This window comes from Salvelinus fontinalis, chromosome 28 (genome assembly GCF_029448725.1).
Source record: "Salvelinus fontinalis isolate EN_2023a chromosome 28, ASM2944872v1, whole genome shotgun sequence".
NCBI classification, from domain to species: domain Eukaryota; kingdom Metazoa; phylum Chordata; class Actinopteri; order Salmoniformes; family Salmonidae; genus Salvelinus; species Salvelinus fontinalis.
This window is the reverse complement of record NC_074692.1, coordinates 40,119,253-40,137,713: the sequence shown is the minus strand read 5'-3', so window position 1 is coordinate 40,137,713 and position 18,461 is coordinate 40,119,253. Positions and strand designations below refer to the sequence as shown.

General features: G+C 43.9%; 1 protein-coding gene across 3 annotated transcripts; it reads right to left on the bottom strand.

The window, feature by feature from the left end:
• Window positions 1–11,025: 11,025 nt before the first annotated feature.
• Window positions 11,026–18,099, bottom strand: LOC129826705 (RING finger protein 37-like). Of its 3 annotated transcripts, none has more exons than XM_055887715.1 (7): window positions 17,739–18,099; window positions 16,081–16,144; window positions 14,680–14,781; window positions 13,822–14,555; window positions 12,899–13,674; window positions 12,528–12,749; window positions 11,026–11,804 (listed from the first exon to the last, which is right to left on the bottom strand). In XM_055887715.1, the coding sequence occupies exons 2-7, from the start codon at window positions 16,132–16,134 to the stop codon at window positions 11,593–11,595; spliced, it is 2,100 nt and encodes a 699-aa protein (XP_055743690.1). In that variant the 5' UTR covers window positions 16,135–16,144; window positions 17,739–18,099; the 3' UTR covers window positions 11,026–11,592. The 3 variants fall into 3 exon arrangements, with proteins under 3 accessions (XP_055743690.1, XP_055743689.1, XP_055743688.1); XM_055887714.1 differs by having other exon boundaries at window positions 11,026–11,864; window positions 16,081–16,147; window positions 17,739–18,098; XM_055887713.1 differs by having other exon boundaries at window positions 11,026–11,864; window positions 17,739–18,098.
• Window positions 18,100–18,461: the final 362 nt, after the last annotated feature.

The window sequence follows — 18,461 nt, the reverse complement described above, 5'->3', positions numbered from 1 at the left end:
GGTCACCTTAAAAGTGGCTAGTGATCCATTTCTAAAAGTGGCCAGTGATTCCAAATCTTTGTCTATCGGCAGTGATGGCTGTTTAGCAGTCTGATGGCCTTGAGATAGAAGCTGTTTTTCAGTCTCTCGGGTCCCAGCTTTGATGCACTTGTACTGGCCTCGCCTTCTGGATGATAGCGGGGTGAACAGGCAGTGGCTCGGGTGGTTGTTTTCCTTAATGATCTTTTTGGCCTTCCTATGGCATCGGGTGCTGTAGGCGTCAAGGAGGGCGGGAAGTTTGCCCCCTGTAATACGTTGGGCAGACTGCACCACCCTCTAGAGAGCTTTGCGGTTGTGGGCGGTGCAGTTGCGTTACCAGGCGGTGATACAGCCCGACAGGATGCTCTCAATTGTGCATCTGTAAAAGTTTGAGTGTTTTAGGTGTTAAGCCAAATTTCGTCATTGGAGAGGCGCTGTTGCGCCTTCTTCACCACACTGGGTGGACCATTTCAATTTGTCTGTGATGTGTATGCCAAGGAACTTGAAGCTTTCCACCTTCTCCACTGCGGTCCCATCGATGTAGATAGGGGGGTGCTCCCTTTGCTGTTTCCTGAAGTCCACAATCATCTCCTTAGTTTTGTTGACGTTGAGTGAGAGGTTAATTTCCTGGCACCACATTCCCAGAGCCCTCACCTCCCTGTAGGCTGTCTCATCGTTGTTGGTAATCAAGCTGTTGTGTCATCTGCAAACTTGATGATTGAGTTGGAGGCGTGCTTGGCCACGCAGTCATGGGTGAACAGGGAGTACAGGCAGGGGCTGAACATGCACCCTTGTGGGGCCCCAGTGTTGAGGATCATCGAAGAGGTGTTGTTTCCTACCTTCACCACCTGGGGGTGACCCGTCAGCAAGTTCAGGACCCAGTTGCACAGGGCGGGGTTCAGTCCCAGGGCCTCGAGCTTGATGATGAGCTTGGAGGGTACTATGGTGTTGAATGCTGAGCAATAGTCAATGAACAGCATTCTTACATAGGTATTCCTCTTGTCCAGATGGGACAGGGCAGTGTGTAGTGTGGTGGCGATTGCATCGTCTGTGGATCTATTGGGGCGGTAAGCAAATTTAAGTGGATCTAGGGTGGCAGGTAAGGTGGAAGTAATATGATCCTTGACTAGTCTCTCAAAGCACTTCATGATGACAGAGGTGAGTGCTACGGGGCGATAGTCATTTAGTTCAATTACCTTTGCTTTCTTAAGTACACAGACAATGGTGGCCATCTTGAAGCATGTGGGGACAACAGACTGGGATAAAGAGATTGAATATATCTGTGACCACACCAGCCAGCTGGTCTGCGCATGCTCTGAGGACGTGGCTAGGGATACTATCTGGGCCGGCAGCCTTGCGAGGGTTAACATGCTTAAACGTCTTACTCACGTCGGCCACGGAGAAGGAGAGCCCACAGTCCTTGATAGCGGGCCGCGTCGGTTGCACTGCATTATCCTCAAAGCGAGCGGTGTTCAGCCTGTTCGGAAGCAAGACGTCGGTGTCCGCAATGTGGCTGATTTTCCGTTTATTAACCGTGATTGTCTGTAGACCCTGCCATATACGTCTCGTGTCTGAACTGTTGAACTGGGACTCAACTTTGTCCCTATACCGACGTTTAGCCTGCTTGATTGCTTTGCGGAGGGAATAACTACACTGTTTGTATTCTTCCATATTCCCAGTCTTCTTGCCCTGGTTAAATGCGGTGGTTCGCACTTTCAGTTTTGCTTGAATGCTCCCATCTATCCACGGTTTCTGGTTGGGGTATGTTTTAATAGTCACAGTGGATACAACATCTCCTATGCACTTCCTGATAAACTCATTCACTGTATCGGTATATGTGCCGATATTATTTTCTGAAGCTACTCTGAAACAAAGGATCTGCTCTAGGGAAGTCGTAATCCTGGTCGTAATACTGGAAGTTCTGGTGAGTTACCGCTGCTCTAATATCCAATAGTTCTTCCCGGCTGTATGTAATGACACAAAACAATTCCTGAGCTAATTACGTTAAAAATAGTACATAAACAAACCAAATACTGCAGAGTTGCTAAAGAGCTAGTCACGATGCTGCCATCTCTGTCGTCGCCATCATACCACTTATCTACTCCGATTTCAGAGCACTCTCGTCTGAGTGTGCCAGAGCGTAGAATAACTGATGAATTTACGAACGCTCAACACCTGTTGAATATGACCAGCGTCAGTAAACGTTGGCAAAAAATAAATAAAAAATGGTTGCCAGCAGAACAGTTACAGTCACCAGCACTCTAGATAACATGAAAACAGCCTAACCAGCTCTGCTAGGGCGAGTAAAATGGTCAGAGTGAGGTTTTCTCTCATTTGTGTTTGGAAGTAGCTAGCAAGTTACCCAACGTTAGCCAGTTAGCTTGGGTGCTTGACTGCCCTTGTGAGGTCAGAACACTCGGATTTACCCTGGATTTACCCTACACCTCGTCCAGAGTGTCCAGTGTGCGCGCTGAACACTCCTAGAGCGAAACTCTCTGAATTTAGGAACTAACAATCTGACAACGCTCTTAATTCACTAATGCCCAGAGCGCTCTGTGGCACTCCAGAGTGAATTTACGAACACACCCAGTATTCCACGTCCACCCATGTCTGAGGATGTCGGGAGATGACTTTGAAACCAGCCACTAGGGGCAACAGTGAGCACTGTTACCTCCAAGTAAGTTTCTGAAAGCATCTGTCTCTGATTCCAAAGGTTGTAGCCTAAGTTTAAATCCAGCCCTGGAAAGTTGTTTTTGAGATTTTTGTTTTAAAACCTATCGCAAACCTTAACCCTACCTTAACCATTCGGAGTTAATGCCTAACCTTAAGATTTCGGAGTTAATGCCTAAACGTAACCTTAAACACGTCAAAATTTGATATTTGCAACAACTTAAAAAATGTATGTTTGCAACAACTTAAAAATGTGCATGAATGTCTAATTCTGAAGTGAGACTGTTAGAGCTAGTTGCTCGAACTACTATTGACTTGCATATGTTCCACGCCTTCTCCCTCTCGCTCACCACAAGGTAACTTGTTATTTTCTTATCGCAATATCACATACTGGTCTTCTCAAACCTCCTCAGACCAGTTATTATTTAACCATCCATACACTGTATAATTAAAAATCCAGTTATTGAATGTGACTTTGGCTCCAGGTGTCATTATAACACACACACACACACACACACACACACACACACACACACACACACACACACACACACACACACACACACACACAACACACACACACACACCAGAAAACACCTTTCACCTCAGTTTCTTTCAGTAAAGCAAAGTTATGTGATAGGTGTAATTACTGTTAAAACGTACCAGAACCTGTCTTGGAACTGGGTAGAAAACACAACCGACCAGTTTTGTTGGCAGTGATTGATTCATTTCAACAATAGAGGAACATGAGTGATTCTCAGTAAATGGTGGTTCATAATATTAATAGCTGTAATATATTGCATTGATGTAGTGAATTTAATAAGGACTACAAGTAGCCTACTTCACATGGTATGGGGTAACTCACTCTATCCACCACCAATGATTGTTGAAGAGTAATCCGATCATTCTACAACACTGATTACAGTGCAAGAAATCAATGTATTTCATTTCTGGATTTCGGTGGTGTGTACAGTACCTATAACTATTGAGGCATTATGAAATATAATGTCTTGTAGAATTGAATAATTCAATATGTAGGTCTACTGTATGTATCTGTATATACATTCTTATGTGGAACAACAATGCCTTCTTCACAGTTCATAACTTGTATCCTTGTATCCTTTTTCTCCTTTTGTTATTTCTGCCAGTGGTTTAAGCATTTTGCCCAATTCCAAAAGACCCCTGGCCATACAGCTAGAGCTAAGTACATTGCATAGATGTAAAACGCTTTGATAGTAGTGGTTGTTATTAACATAACACAGCGTGGCTGTTAGAAAAACAACAATTGTAAATTGCATGAGAAAAACAAAATGTATGTTTTTCTTAGTTATGAAATAACAAACAACAAATAAATTTCTCTGAATATCTTCACACTTTGGATGTGTGCACGCACACCAGGTCATTTTCCAGTGGTTCAAGAACAGCTACCTGCACACTCAGATTCATCTTCCCACTATTCTCCAACCCGTTGTAGCCTACATTTCCAACACAATGGTCTAAAACCTTTATGGAACAAAAAAGATGTTAGGCTAGCCTAGCTACTCTGTAGAAAATTAAAAATAATAGACATCGCAAACCAGCCTTCCTTTCAAACATTGTGGATATGAAAAGAGGACTCGGAAAATAATGTGTGCTTCCCGTCTCTGGGACATTTCTGAATGTAGCACATGGAGGAGAACTAGAGGAGTCCAGGACAAACGCACAGCTGAAGCATGGAATGTGGCATTGCGATTGGCCAGAAAAGGCGCACCTGTAGTCATGCTGTCTTCTACTTCAGTCTCAACTTCAACAGTGAAGAGGTGACTCCGGGATGCTGGCCTTCTAGGCAGAGTTCCTCTGTCCAGTGTCTGTGTTCTTTTGCCCATCTTCATCTTTTATTTTAATTGGCCAGTCTGAGATATGGCTTTTTCTTTGCAACTCTGCCTAGAAGGCCAGCATCCAGAAGCCGCCTCTTCACTGTTGAGTTGAGACTGGTGTTTTGCGTGTACTATTTAATGAAGCTGCCAGTTGAGGACTTGTGAGGCGTCTGTTTCTCAAACTAGACACTCTAATGTACTTGTCCTCTTGCTCAGTTGTGCACCAGGGCCTCCCACTCCTCTTTCTATTCTGGTTAGAGACAGTTTTCGCTGTTCTGTGAAGGGAGTAGTACACAACGTTGTATGAGATCTTCAGTTTCTTGGCAATTTCTCACATGGAATAGCCTTCATTTCTCAGAACAAGAATAGACTGACGAGTTTCAGAAGAAAGTTATTTGTTTCTGGCCATTTTGAGCCTGTAATCGAACCCACAAATTCTGATGATTCAGATACTCAACTAGTCTAAAGAAGGCCAGTTTTATTGCTTCTTTAATTAGAACAACAGTTTTCAGCTGTGCTAACATAAATGCAAAAGGGTTTTCTAATGATCAATTAGCTTTTTAAAATGATAAATTTGGATTAGCTAACACAACATGCCATTGGAACACAGGAGTGATGGTTGCTGATAATGGACCTCTGTACGCCTATGTAGATATTCCATTAAAATTCAGCCGTTTCCAGCTACAATAGTCATTTACAACATTAACAATGTCTACATTGTATTTCTGATCAATTTGATGTTATTTTAAAACAAGGACATTTCTAAGTGACCCCAAACTTTTGAACGGGCGTGTACATATATCTTTTTTGGGGGGGGCTTGCCTGTTTTGCTTGTTATTTTGGCATTAATACATGTCACATATCAGTTTGCAAACAATGTAGAAAAAAAGTAATTGAGTTAATAAAGCTGCTTACAAACATGGTCTCTTTTTTGCTTCTTGAGTAAGGCAGCTCCAAAATGCAGGTGTTTTAGCCTAGCGCAGTGCTTTCTGTGGTGGTGGGGCTAGCCAGCAGAAAATACAGTGCTTTGCGCCTGATTGTCTCAGTTCTCTGTCACTCATGGGACAGTACGTCTACCCAATTCTAAGGTTAGAGCTTGAACTTTTTTTCCCCTTGGGTTTTGCCATAGAATTATATTTGAAGTGCCCATCCAAGAAGACTCAAGGTCATTGGCCACAGATAGAATGACATCAAATCACGTTGTCATGTCAACATCATACTTTCAAAATCTTAGCTAGCAAGCTAGCAATCGTCAACATGAATCAAGTCGACAATCGAATCCTTATCAATCCTTGTCATATGAAGAGAAGTTAGAGAATAAACGTCTCAGTGCTCACTGGCCATTGGACATAAACATTACAAGTTGTAAATCGTAAATTCAACAATGAGTGGTTTGGGAAGGAATCAGTGGCTAACTGTGAGTACAGGACAACTGGGAACTTGGGAAAATCGAGCTATGACTGGGAAAATATGTTTTGAACGGTCATTCAACTCGGAATTGTAAATCTGGGCATCTTTCTCTTTGATGACAAAATTTGCCCATAAAGGACCGCGGTGCCACTTTCCTGTTCAAGCACATCACAACATGAGTCCAAAAATGCCTTATGCTGCTTCATAAATTATATAGGATGCCAGAGATATGTATACTGTAGCTAAAGTAATACTAAGTGTATGTTGTGTAGTAAGCTGTAAGTAGCACATGTGCCTCACCCTAATAATTTGGTCTATTTTCAACTCGGTATTGTAAACACATTGTTCGTGGCCAGTGTATGCTTGTTTGCCTATAACCTGTTTTAGAGAATTGTAATCATCGAATATTGTAAGAGCTTTCATTGTCTGTTTATATGTAAGAACGGCCCATGTTCTGAATTCTGCCGCTGTAAATTTCAAAAGTGCTGAACAAATAGTTATATTGACTACGTCCGTTGTCTCTTGCTCATTATTGTCTTAATCGAAATTACGGATTGCCTCGTATCCGCTTGTCGTCCCCTTATGTCATAGTTTGTACATCTCGATTGTCAGTAGAAACCACATTTGATTAAGCAAGTCAGCCATATCAGCTATGTTTTTTAAAAGGCAGTAAATGAGGCTGAATGAACTGTAGCAGTGGTAAGGTGTTGGGACTGCTGTTGGGACAGCTTTATGTAGGCCCTAACAGTTTGTGGGCACCGTTTGTCACCATTATCGTGCAATTAATGCATTGTTTAGTGTTGTTGCTTTGCTGGCATGCATCCCACTTTTTTTTTTTGCCCCACCAAGATTTACATGCTAAAATCGCCACTGGGTGTAGAGTAGTTCCATTTTGTACTGACCTCCTGCTGTCAGTTGAGATGGAAGAGAGGAGGAAGAGAGGGAGCAGAGAGATGTTCATGTTGTACAGGCCTCCAGTGGTCAGTTCAGTTCAGCACATGGTTCTGCCATTTGTTTCCTCACAATAACACATCAGCTGAAGGAGCACTCTGTTCACTCTCCCTCTTTCTACACCTCACTCTTTCTTCTCTTGCCTAAAAGTTTGGAAGTGTTTCAGCCTACAGCAAACAACTCAAAAGGGTCCCCGTAATGGCATGCGTGAGAGGATGAGTAGAGGAGGCAAGGAAGAAGTATATAGCTACATTTATTCACCTATGAATTCCCTGTCGATCACCTACCGCCGCTAGTTAAAGTCTACACACCCACTGCAGTCTTCACATTTTGCTGCCTTAAAATTAAAGATAAAAATGGAATTAGATATTTTACCTATCGATCTACATAATGTACTCCACATTTTCAAAGTGATAGAAGAATTATAGAACATTTTGCCAATTACTAAGAAATACAAAATGAGTAGGCATTGACTGAAAATGTCTTCACACCCCTGACTTAATACTTGGTGGAAGTACCTTTTTAAGCCATTTTAGCTATGAATGACTGATTCCACCAACCTTGCACAACTCCTACGGCAACATACAGTGCATTCGGAAAGTATTTAGATACCTTGACTTTTTCTACTGCGTTATATTACAGCCTTATCCTAAAATCGATTAAATATAAACATTTCCTTATCTACACACAATACCCCATAATGACAAAGCAAAAACAGGTTGTTAGAAATTAGATTTTTTTTTTTTTAATAAATTAAGTATTCAGACCCTTTGCTATGAGACTCAAAATTGAGCTCAGCTGCATCCTGTTTCCATTGATCATCCTTGATGTTTCTACAACTTGGAGTCCACCTGTGGTAAATTCAATTGATTGGACATGATTTGGAAAGGCACACAGCTGTCTATATAAAGGTCCCAAAGTTGACTGCATGTCAGAGCAAAGATCTGGGGAAGGGTACCAAAGATCTGGGGAAGGGTACCAAAAAATGTTTGCAGCATTTAAGGTCCCCAAGAACACAGTGGTCTCCATCATTCTTATATTGAATTAGTTTGCAACCACCAAGACTCCTCCTAGAGTTGGCTGCCCAGCCAAAGTGAGCTATTGGGGGGAGAAGGGCCTTGGTCAGGGAGCTGACCAAGAACCCGATGGCCACTTTGACAGAGCTCCAGAGTTCCTCTGTGGAGATAGGAGAACCTTCCAGAAGGACAACCATCTCTGCAGCACTCCACCAATCAAACCTTTATGGTAGTGGCCAGACAGAAGCCACTCTTCAGTAAAAGGCACATGACAGCCAGCTTGGAGTTTGCCAAGACACCTAAAGGACTCTCAGACCATGAGAAACAAGATTCTCTGGTCTGATGAAACCAAGATTGAACTCTTTGGCCTGAAGGCCAAGCGTCACGTCTGGAGGAAACCTGGGACCATCCCTAGGGTGAAGCATCGTGGTCGCAGCATCATGCTGTGGGGGGTTTTCAGCAGCAGGGAGACTAGTCAGGATTGAGGGAAAGATGACGGAGCAAAGTACAGAGTGATCCTTGATGAAATCTTGCTCCAGAGCGCTCAGGACCTCAGACTGGGGTGAAGGTTCACCTTCCAACAGGACAATAATTATATGCAAACAGCCAAGATAAGGCAGGAGTGGTTTTGGGACAAGTCAATGTCCTTGAGTGGCCCAGCCAGAGCCCGGACTTGAACCCGATCGAACATCTCTGGAGAGACCTGAAAATAGCTGTGCAGCGACGCTCCCCATCCAACCTGACAGAGCTTGAGAGGTTCTGCAAAGAAAAATGGGAGAAACTCCCCAAATACAGGTGTGCCAAGCTTGTAGCGTCATACCCAAGACTCGAGGTTGTAATCGTTGCCAAAGGTGCTTCAACAAAGTACTTAGTAAAGCGTTTGAATACTTATGTAAATGTGATATTTCAGTTTAATAAATTTGCTTAAATGTCTAAATCTGATTTTTGCTTTGTCATTATGGGTTATTGTGTGTAGACTGATGAGTGGGAAAAAACGATTTAATGCATTTTAGAATAAGGCTGGAACGTAACAAACTGGAAAAAGTTAAGGGGTCTGAACTTTCCAAATGCACAGTATATTCATTGTTAGTCAAAATTGTTCAAGCTCAGTAAATTTGGTTGAGAATCGTTGATGGACAGCAATATTCAAACATGAGTTTTTTAGGCAGATTTAAAGTCAGCACGGAGACTGGACCATTCAGGAACACTCTACACCACTTGCAAAGCCATTCTGGTGTCTTTGGAATTCAAATGTGGGTAATTGTGCTGTGGAAAAATGTAATTCTATACCAGGGTTTTCAGAAGACAGAGGGAAAACCTGCCTCAGTCTTTATCTGGGCTTTTCTCCTTTCATATTTATAAAAATGTTTACAAACTCCCCAGTCCCTGCTGGTGACAAACATACCCATATTCATGGGTGCTAGGAGTGCTGAGGGTGCTCCCAGGATAAAAAGTAAAACAAATCAACTAAATTAGATTACGCCTTCAAGTAGGGATTTATTACTCCTGTATGAGTGGGCAAAAATACTCCTAAGCCACACCCCACCCCCCTATGGCTATGACCATAAGATAATGCTGCCACCACTCCACATTACTGGCCTGAATAACAAAGATGATGCTGCCACCACTCCACATTACTGGCCTGAATAACAAAGATGATGCTGCCACCACTCCACATTACTGGCCTGAATAACAAAGTGAAAGGAAGGAAGCCTGTTAAAAAAAAACTCTAAATTCATCCATTCAGTTCGCAACAAGGACATTGAGTAATACTCAGTGGTGGAAAAAGTATCAAATTGTTATACTTGAGTAAAGATACCTTAATAGAAAATTGATAAGGGCGTGAATTGGACAATTTTCCTGTCGTTCTAAGCATTCGAAATGCACAAGTACTTTTGGGTGTCAGAGAAAATGTTTAAAAAAAAAGGAGGTCATTTTCTTTAGGTAGTCAAAAATATAAATAGTAAAGTACAGATACCAAACAAAACTACTTAAGTAAAAATACTTTAAAGTACTACTTAAGTACTTTACACCACAAGACATTACCTGTATGGCCTAAATTAAAAACTATAGGTTTTGGTCATATTTAAGTATTGTGGTAGAAGCATCATGTTATGGTATGCTTGTCATCGGCAGGGAGTGGAGAGTTTGTCAGAATCAAAAGAAATGTGAAAGGAGCAAAGCCCAGGTAAAAAGTTAAACAAAAAACCCCACCTCAGTCTTCTGAAAACCTAACCCTGGGATAGTTTTATTTTTCAGCAAGACATTTACAAATATTTTTATACCAAAGACACATCAAAATGGCTTTCCATGAGGTGTTGAGTTTGAGTGGTCTAGTCTGTCCTGACTTAAATTGACTTGAAAATCAGAGACAAGGTTTGAATATTGCATCCATCAATGATTCCCAACCAAATTTACCAACCTTGAGCAATTTTGACCAGAACAAATGGACATATTTTTCCCTAAGAGTTGTGAAAAGTTGGAAGAATAATATTCAAAATGATTCACAGCTGTAATGTCTGCCAAAGGTGTTTCCACCAAGTATTAACTCTGGGGTGTGAAGACATATGTAATCAAGACATCTTCGCTTTTTGTATTAATTTATAACAAGTTTTACCCTTTTCATTTTGAATATGGGGAGTAGGTTGTGTAGCTCTGTAGGAAAGAAATCGAATGTAATCCCTTTTTAGATGTAATTTTAAGGCAGCAAAATGTGAAGACCGTGCAAGGGATATGTCTACACTGTATGTATGAAGTCACTGTCAATCATCAATGGACATATTTATGTCCATGTTTAAAGACTATTGCTGCAAAATATATTTTCCCTCTGGGACAATTAAGTTGAAACAAGGGAAAACAAGGGGAAAGGAGGAAGAGGGGGAGCAAAGGTATGTTTGTTCTGTACTGGCCACTTCTCAATGAGACAGCAGCCTTGGACCGCTGTTCTTTTCTCTCCTAACCATTCTTTGTGACTGAACACACTTTTCTATTCCTCTCTGTACAGATCTACAATGGCAGCTGTGACACACTGACGCTACACCCTAGCCTTGGTTTAGCAAGACAACAAGTTGGAAAAGCAGAAACAAACACACTCCCCGACCAAGCAAAGGGAAGGTTCTCAATTTATGACAGTTGGGTATAAGTAGAACCCACATCACCACAGTGAATAATACAAACTAAAATACACATTTCAGAAGATGTCTGTAAACGTTTTAATGAGTTCTGTTGGGGACAGGGGTAGAGAGTCAGGGAGGGATTTTAAGTCATTGTTCATCAAGGCCCAATGGACAATAAAGAGTCCCATCGTAATCTGTGTTTCCTCCAATGTCCACCACTATTCTGCTGCTCACATGTGCAGTGAAGAGCACAGGCAGAGTGAGTGTGTGACTGCGTATCCATTGGTGGTTAAGAGCACACACATTTTCAGTGAGTTGCAGTAGGGTTGTTCAGTTCGTTTACATTTTAGTCATTTAGCCGACGCTCTTATCCAGAGCAACTTAGAGAAGCAATTAGGTTTAAGTGCCTTGCTCAAGGGTACAGACAGATTTTTCACCTAGTCGACTCAGGGATTTGAACCAGCAACCTTTCAGTTACTGGCCCAACACTCTTAACCGCTAGGTTACCTGCCGCCATAGCCCGTTCAGTGGTTAATGCGACACACATTTTTCCGTTCAGTGATGCACGTGTGTGATGTCACTGGAAGCGGCAGGGCTATGGCAGGTGGGACAGAGGATGTGATTGGGCATTGCTGTAGTGACAAGTGGGCGGGACTTCCTGTGTAGGCAGGGGCGGCACAGGAAGTGACCACAGGGCAGGCGATATGCTGATGGAGAGGTCGAGTAGACTGACAGAGAGCAGGAACAGGAACCACACCTGTTCTCACCTGGGAGAGAGAGAAAGGGAAGTGGGGAGAGAAGAGGGGGAAAGAGAGAAATAGGAAAAGCTAGAGGGTGAGAAAGAGAGGATGAAGGAGAGAAAGAGAATGCACGTATTGAGCAGTATGTACACCATGAATGAGTCTCTGTTCAGTTTGTATTTTATTCTCCCTGACTGACCACTTAATACTCCAACAACAAACACTATTTTAAAAAGGCTCTATCAACAAACTACATTAATTACAGCAATGGGAAGGATGTTTGTATGGCGAGTCGAGAAGGATGAAGTATCAAGACAGATGTTAACCTATATCTGCAAACCTGGGGTCACTGTTGGTAATGGCAGACCCTGGCCGTGACCCCACTCTGAGGGTGTCTCAGGGAGAGTGGGCTATGCAAAAAACACATTTCCAATTCACACATGCGTATTAACAAACACTTGTACATGAGTGAAACAGGACAAATAATCACCCACCAAATTATTATTGTACTGTAGGTGAACATAATAAAGACTAGAAAATACTTGGTACAGTGTAATGAGGCTGAAAGTCCTTGGACTGCCTCTGACAGTGTTTTTCTCCCGGTTACCTAGGCAACATCGCACTACTTGACCGTCTAACTTGTTCAACCAATGACTAGTCAACTCAAGAAATTCCCCGTCATGCATTCATAATCAAAGGAAGGGTACATTTTAGCCAAATTCAAACAGAGCCGCTAGAGGCCGTTCCTACCTGTTGGGGTGTCAGCAGGTGTGTCTGTGTGTTTGTGCTGGAGCTGGGGGGTTTGGGAGGGGTAGGAGGTAAAGGAGGGTCGACCCTGCAGGGCTGAGAGAAGGGCCTGGTCTAGACTGGCAGACAAACGCTGTTCTTGGTCTAGACTGGCAGACAAACGCTGTTCATAGTCTAGACTGGCAGACAAGCGTTGCTCATGGGAGCTACTGCTAGGAACTGTGGCTGGAACAAGAGGAATAACACAAACACTCATAAGTGACACACATTCAAACACTTGATACAGCCAACCCTAAACAAAGTCATTTTAACTAAACGCCAGAATGCAATGTTTTTGTTCTCACGCTTTTCACATTGTCTAATTTACCACTCACCTGAGGAGATAGTGGGGTTTGCATCTGTTCTTGGTCTTTTCAAGTCAGGAAGTAGCTCCTTGGAGTGACCAGCACTAGCAGAGGCTGCTTTGGGCCCGGTGGGCTCACCCTTTCCCTTAGAACGGATCAGAGTGGCCCAAACCTCAAGCTCTCTCTTTCTCCTTGTCCCCAAGTCTGGCCCTCCCTCCTGGGAACTCACTCTATCCACTGCCCCTTCTTTAGGACGAACTTTACCAGCGCACCGATCCTTCCCGTTCCCATTCTTCGCCCTGTTGTTAAAAGCCCCAGTCCCCCTGTACTGCGTAAGCTGGCTCCTCTGTGTAATAACACTTTCTGCCCCTTTTTGGGTAGTCTGTGTGCGAGTCCCACTGTTTCGGCTAAGTGCCCCCTGGTGGTTGGCTGACTCTACAGCAGCAGCAGTGGTGACAGCAGAGTCCCTACTCTCTCCAGTCCTCTGTGGAGGTATGAGTCTGGAGGGGTGCGGACTCTCCCCGTGGCCCTGCCTCCCAACCGCTCCCTCCCTGACCTCTAACCCTGTCTGGAGCAAGAAGCGGTCGATGCGGCTCTTCAGGTGGGGGTTGGGGAGGGCCTGTGACTCAGAGACGAAGGGGACACCGGTGAAGGGGTCGTTGGGGACACGACCCCAGGTAGCCTCCCTCCTCTGGTACTCCTCCAAAGTAGAGCTGTCCACAGACACTCCACTGGGCAGCAGCATGGGCAACAACATCACTTCCTGGGTCAGCGGGTCCAGGAACTCCTCAGGGACTTGCAGGAGGCTGGGGGTCAGAGAATAGAAAATAGGAGAAAAATACATTAATATCCTCCCACAGATGACGGTTTTGCCTTTGGCTTTGTGAAAAAGAGTTGCAATTCATCTGCCTCATATTGTGAAGAAAACAGTCAGTGTTTTATACACACTGTACCTAGTTGCTGTTGTCGTCTGTGACAGTGCCGGTGGTTGATTGACAGGTGAAGGCTGAGCTGATGCCAAGTGGCTGAGCCGTGGCACTGGTCTCAGGTTAGCGTTCTCATGCGTTATCCTCACCCTCTCCACCTCGTCCGGAGGGCAGCAGCGAGAAGGCAGCCCCCACACTGCCAGTGCCTTAAGCCCCATCGCGGAGGCCCCCGCACCGTATGGCACCGTCACACGGAGCTGCTTCACAGAGCCTAGTGAGAGCGGGCCCCTGCTCCACAGCTCCTCTTGTCTACACCCCTCACGGGGTGCCGGGGGCAGGGAGGGGAAGGGAGGGCGCGGGCGGAAACAGGGATGGGAGAAACTGACGTGGGTCTCTTCTGTTAGTTCACAGCGTCCCACCAGGTGGAAAGCCCCCTGGCTGGTGTCTGTGTGGCTGTGCGTTTGGCCACGTTGGGTCCATTGCTGGCTCTTCTCCTGGCCTTGTAGACTATATTGTTGGGCCTGGAGGCTCCATTGGTGGCCTTTGAACTGGGCCTTGGCTTGGTCCCATTGCTGGCCCTTCTCTTGGCCTTGCTGGTCCTGGGTTTGGCCCTGCTCTAAGCTGTGATTGTGGGGGAGTGGGGGGTCAGAGCTGGTGCTGATCTCCAGCCTCTTGCAGGCCTGTCCTCGGTCCATTCCCCAGGGCCACAGCTCCACATCCACCCGACACACTTCCACCTGGAAGCCAAACTGCAGTGTCACCTAGAGTCAGACAAAGGAAGATTAGACAGACATACCCACCATGACCACTTCTCTAGAAAGAGATGAAGAATAGGACAGTGATGTCATAATACACATCTCTAAATATTCTACAGCGTCAGCTCACCTGTACAGGCGGCCGCAGGAAGTACTCCAGCTTAAAACCCCGCCTCCGGACTGCTGGGTCGGCTGATAGGAGGTTGGTGACGTCGTACCCATCTGCACATAGCTAGATGAGGGAGGGAAAAGAATAGGGGCAGAGTGAGGAACGTGAGAAGGAAGGAATGGAAGAGAGGAGGTTAGGGGAGAGAGGGAGGTAGGGTTGAAGAGAGAAGTATTTGATATTTTAATAGGATCCCCATTAGCTGTTGCGAAAGCCGCAGCTACTCTTCCTGGGTTCCACACAAAACATTAAACATGACATGAATGCAGAACATTAATAGACAAGAATAGCTCAAGAACAGAACTACATACATTTAAAAGCAGCGAAATGATGAGGGGGAGGAGTGAAGGAAGAGGCGACGGAAAGAGCAAAAAGGAGAGGTGGAGAGTGAAAGGAAAGAGGGGAGAGGTAAAGAGGGTGAAAAAGTGGAAGACTCATTCCCAGAAGAAGAATAACAACTAGCGAAGTGAGTATCAGACAACCTATAATATAAAGACCGGTACATAGCAAGGTCATCTGTGATTCAACCTCCCACATAGCACCCTGCTCCTCTCCTTCTCCCCATCTGCCACCTCCATCATTCAACCCTTTCCTCCACTTCTCATTCAAGCACACATCTCTCTCCCTTTCGCCTCCTCCTCTCCATAAAACCCAGAGGACAGAAAATGACCACAGTAGGTGAGTAGGACAGGGAGGTGTGATGAGACAAAGGGAAGATTGGCTTTGTGTTGTACTCCAGAGGAGGAAGAGGTAGAGTATGAAGAAGAGGAAGAAGAGGTAGAGTATGAAGAAGAGGTAGAGTATGGAGTAGAGGAAGAAGAGGTAGAGTATGGAGTAGAGGAAGAAGAGGTAGAGTATGGAGTAGAGGAAGAAGAGGTAGAGTATGGAGTAGAGGAAGAAGAGGTAGAGTATGGAGTAGAGGAAGAAGAGGTAGAGTATGGAGAAGAGGAAGAAAAGGTAGAGTATGGAGAAGAGGTAGAGTACGGTAGAGTATGGAGAAGAGGAAGAAGAGGTAGAGGAAAGAGAGTATCTACATTTTTTCAATAAGAATGCTTATTTTAGATGTTCATTTAGAAGCATTTCTCCCATTTGCTTTGACTGGGAATATAACCATTTGTTCAGATTGTTATACATTGAACCAACGTTAGTCAAGGATCTATGGAGGGACATGGGGGATAATGTCAGCTCTGGTCCAAGCCAAACCTCCACTTGAAGTTCAGTACGTACGCTTTTGGAGCCATATCCCGGGTTTGTCATCGCAGTGCAAGCATTATGGGTGATGAGCATTTTTACTTGACAACAAGGTACTGAACTTCAAGTGGGGTTTTGGCTACTCCAGTCCATAAAACTCTAATTGTTTTGTACCTTGTCACACTGGATGGTGGTCTTGAAATGTGGTAGGCAGAGATTCACCACCATGGTCTCACACCTGCTGAAATAAGAAACTAAAATCAATGTTTTCAACTTCTACACTAGACATTAGTCTCCTACTCATGCTGTGGAATAGTCAAGTTATTCAGACAGCCAGAGCTTCTTTGCTGTGAACTCTTTGTTAAATTACCCCAGGTTAGTGTAGCATGCAGTCTAAACCAGGCATAGCAAAACGAGTGTCAATCCTACCAATCACGTGTGGATGTATGACAGAGAATATTCCTAATCTATTCAATAGCCTAGATCTTTATTATCCGCTAAGGACAATGCTTGTGCAGCGTAAAAAATAATAATACATACACACAGCAAATAAACTGACAATGGAATAATAAGATCCGGATGTTGTGAATCATTCACATGACAAAGTTCTATACAGGCAATCCTACAGGCCGGTGGGTATAATTTGTGGAACGTTCCAACATGAATCTGTTCAAAACTTCGTAAACAACAAGGTTGCCAACACACAACGCATACAAAGTTGTTTAGCAGCAGAATAAGATAACGGATAGGGAGTGGGCTATTTCATTAGGGTTTTCACTCACCACGTTTATTCTGAAAAAATGTCTGTCCTCACTCTGGTAGCCTATGGACAAACATTAAGAATAAGCTACGTGGTGATTTGATACCTATTCGGCAGCTAATATAGTTAGCTAGGCTAATTTATCATGCTACTTTGTATGCGTTGTTTGTTGGCAACCTTGTACTTTACGAAGTTTTTGGAACAGATTCCTGTTGGAACGTTTCACAAATTATACCCACCCCCTACAGGCTGAACGACATTGCTTCTTTTCAGAATTGCAATAACACTTGACCTCTCTCCACTGTGAGCTGTCAGTTGACCTTGCCTTAGAACGGGTGAATTTGATTTAGTCTCACATCACAATAATAGTTAGCGTCAGGGCTACTTCGGTAGTCTTTTGAGACATTGGGCAAGGGAGTCAACAATACAGCCCAACGTCCCAAAAAACCCACGCAATTACTTGACTCAAGACAAGAAAACAATCTCATGGGAAGCAATGTGTGATGGTACCATAATGTTAGTAGACCCCGCCGTACTAACGTTACTATGACTAACGACGGCGTTAACATTACATCCCATCAATCCAAAGAAGGATGACACACTACATTATAATAGAACACAGTCGAGAAAGCAATATATATATATATATATATATATAAAATTGCATTCAGTAGCCTAAAGTAGCTATCTGGAGTTCAATCTAGTCATGTTCAGTTAGCCTAGCTATTCCTCCACCACACAGATTAGTTAGCATATAGCTAACTTACGTTACACAGAGCCATAGCTAACGCGTTAGCCTTCGTACACAGTACAGTTACCATGTTTTATTCCACACACAAACTGCTGACTTATGACAGTATTCTGTACCTTATTTTGGCCCTCTCATCTCTAAAGCTAGCTAGCTAACGTTAGTTAGTACTTCATTGGTTACTTCCTAGCCGAGACCCGACGACAGGGTAATCTAGTATGGCTAATTGCTTCATTGCTAGCTAACTAAAGCTAGCTAGTTTTTGTTTACTGAACCCAGTCTAATTTCTTGCAGAAAGTTGACCAGTAAGCTACCGGAGCTCACCGTGTTTCCTAATGTTCTTGTAGACCAGCTCACACGAACTGTCTGGAAGAAATTCAAACGATGCAATCACTGGAACTTTTCTCTGGTTGGACCACTTTACATTTAGCCAAAACACTGGCTAGCTAATGGAAGGAAAGAGAGAAGGGACATATTACGGCGTCAACTATTTTCGCGATTGCCTGTATGGTGTGACCGAGATCCCCTGCTGCGTTCTCAAAAATCGTCTCTGGCACTATGATGCCAAAAGCATGTAGGTCTACAATGTAAAATCGGTTCCTTCAGCTTTTCTGCAATGAATGAAAGTATTTTCCTACATTGTAAATGGTTAATAGTTTCCATGTGGCAACAGAAGATTAAATCAGAAAAGCAGCAGTGCCTTGGCAGATTTATTAAGCAGGGTGCAACTGCAGCCCGCAGTTCTGGGCGTTCCTGCATGTGGGCATTCATGCATCTGCAGGAACCTCTCATTATACTTCTATTGGTCCATTTTTAAGCTATGACTCCAGTACGTAGCCAGGAGACAGAGCCGCTCCAGTACAGTAGTATCTGCTGCTTGTGTCAGAAAGACAGTGAGGCAACGGGAACTGGAGTGAGAGTTCAGGTCTAGGACTAATGCCACAGGGAGAAAGACAGAGATGGAGTTACGCCAGGATGTCATTGGGCCGCAAGCAAAGTTGGGAGAAGAGGAATATCGGTATTTCTGAGGAGGAATGGAGGGGGAAA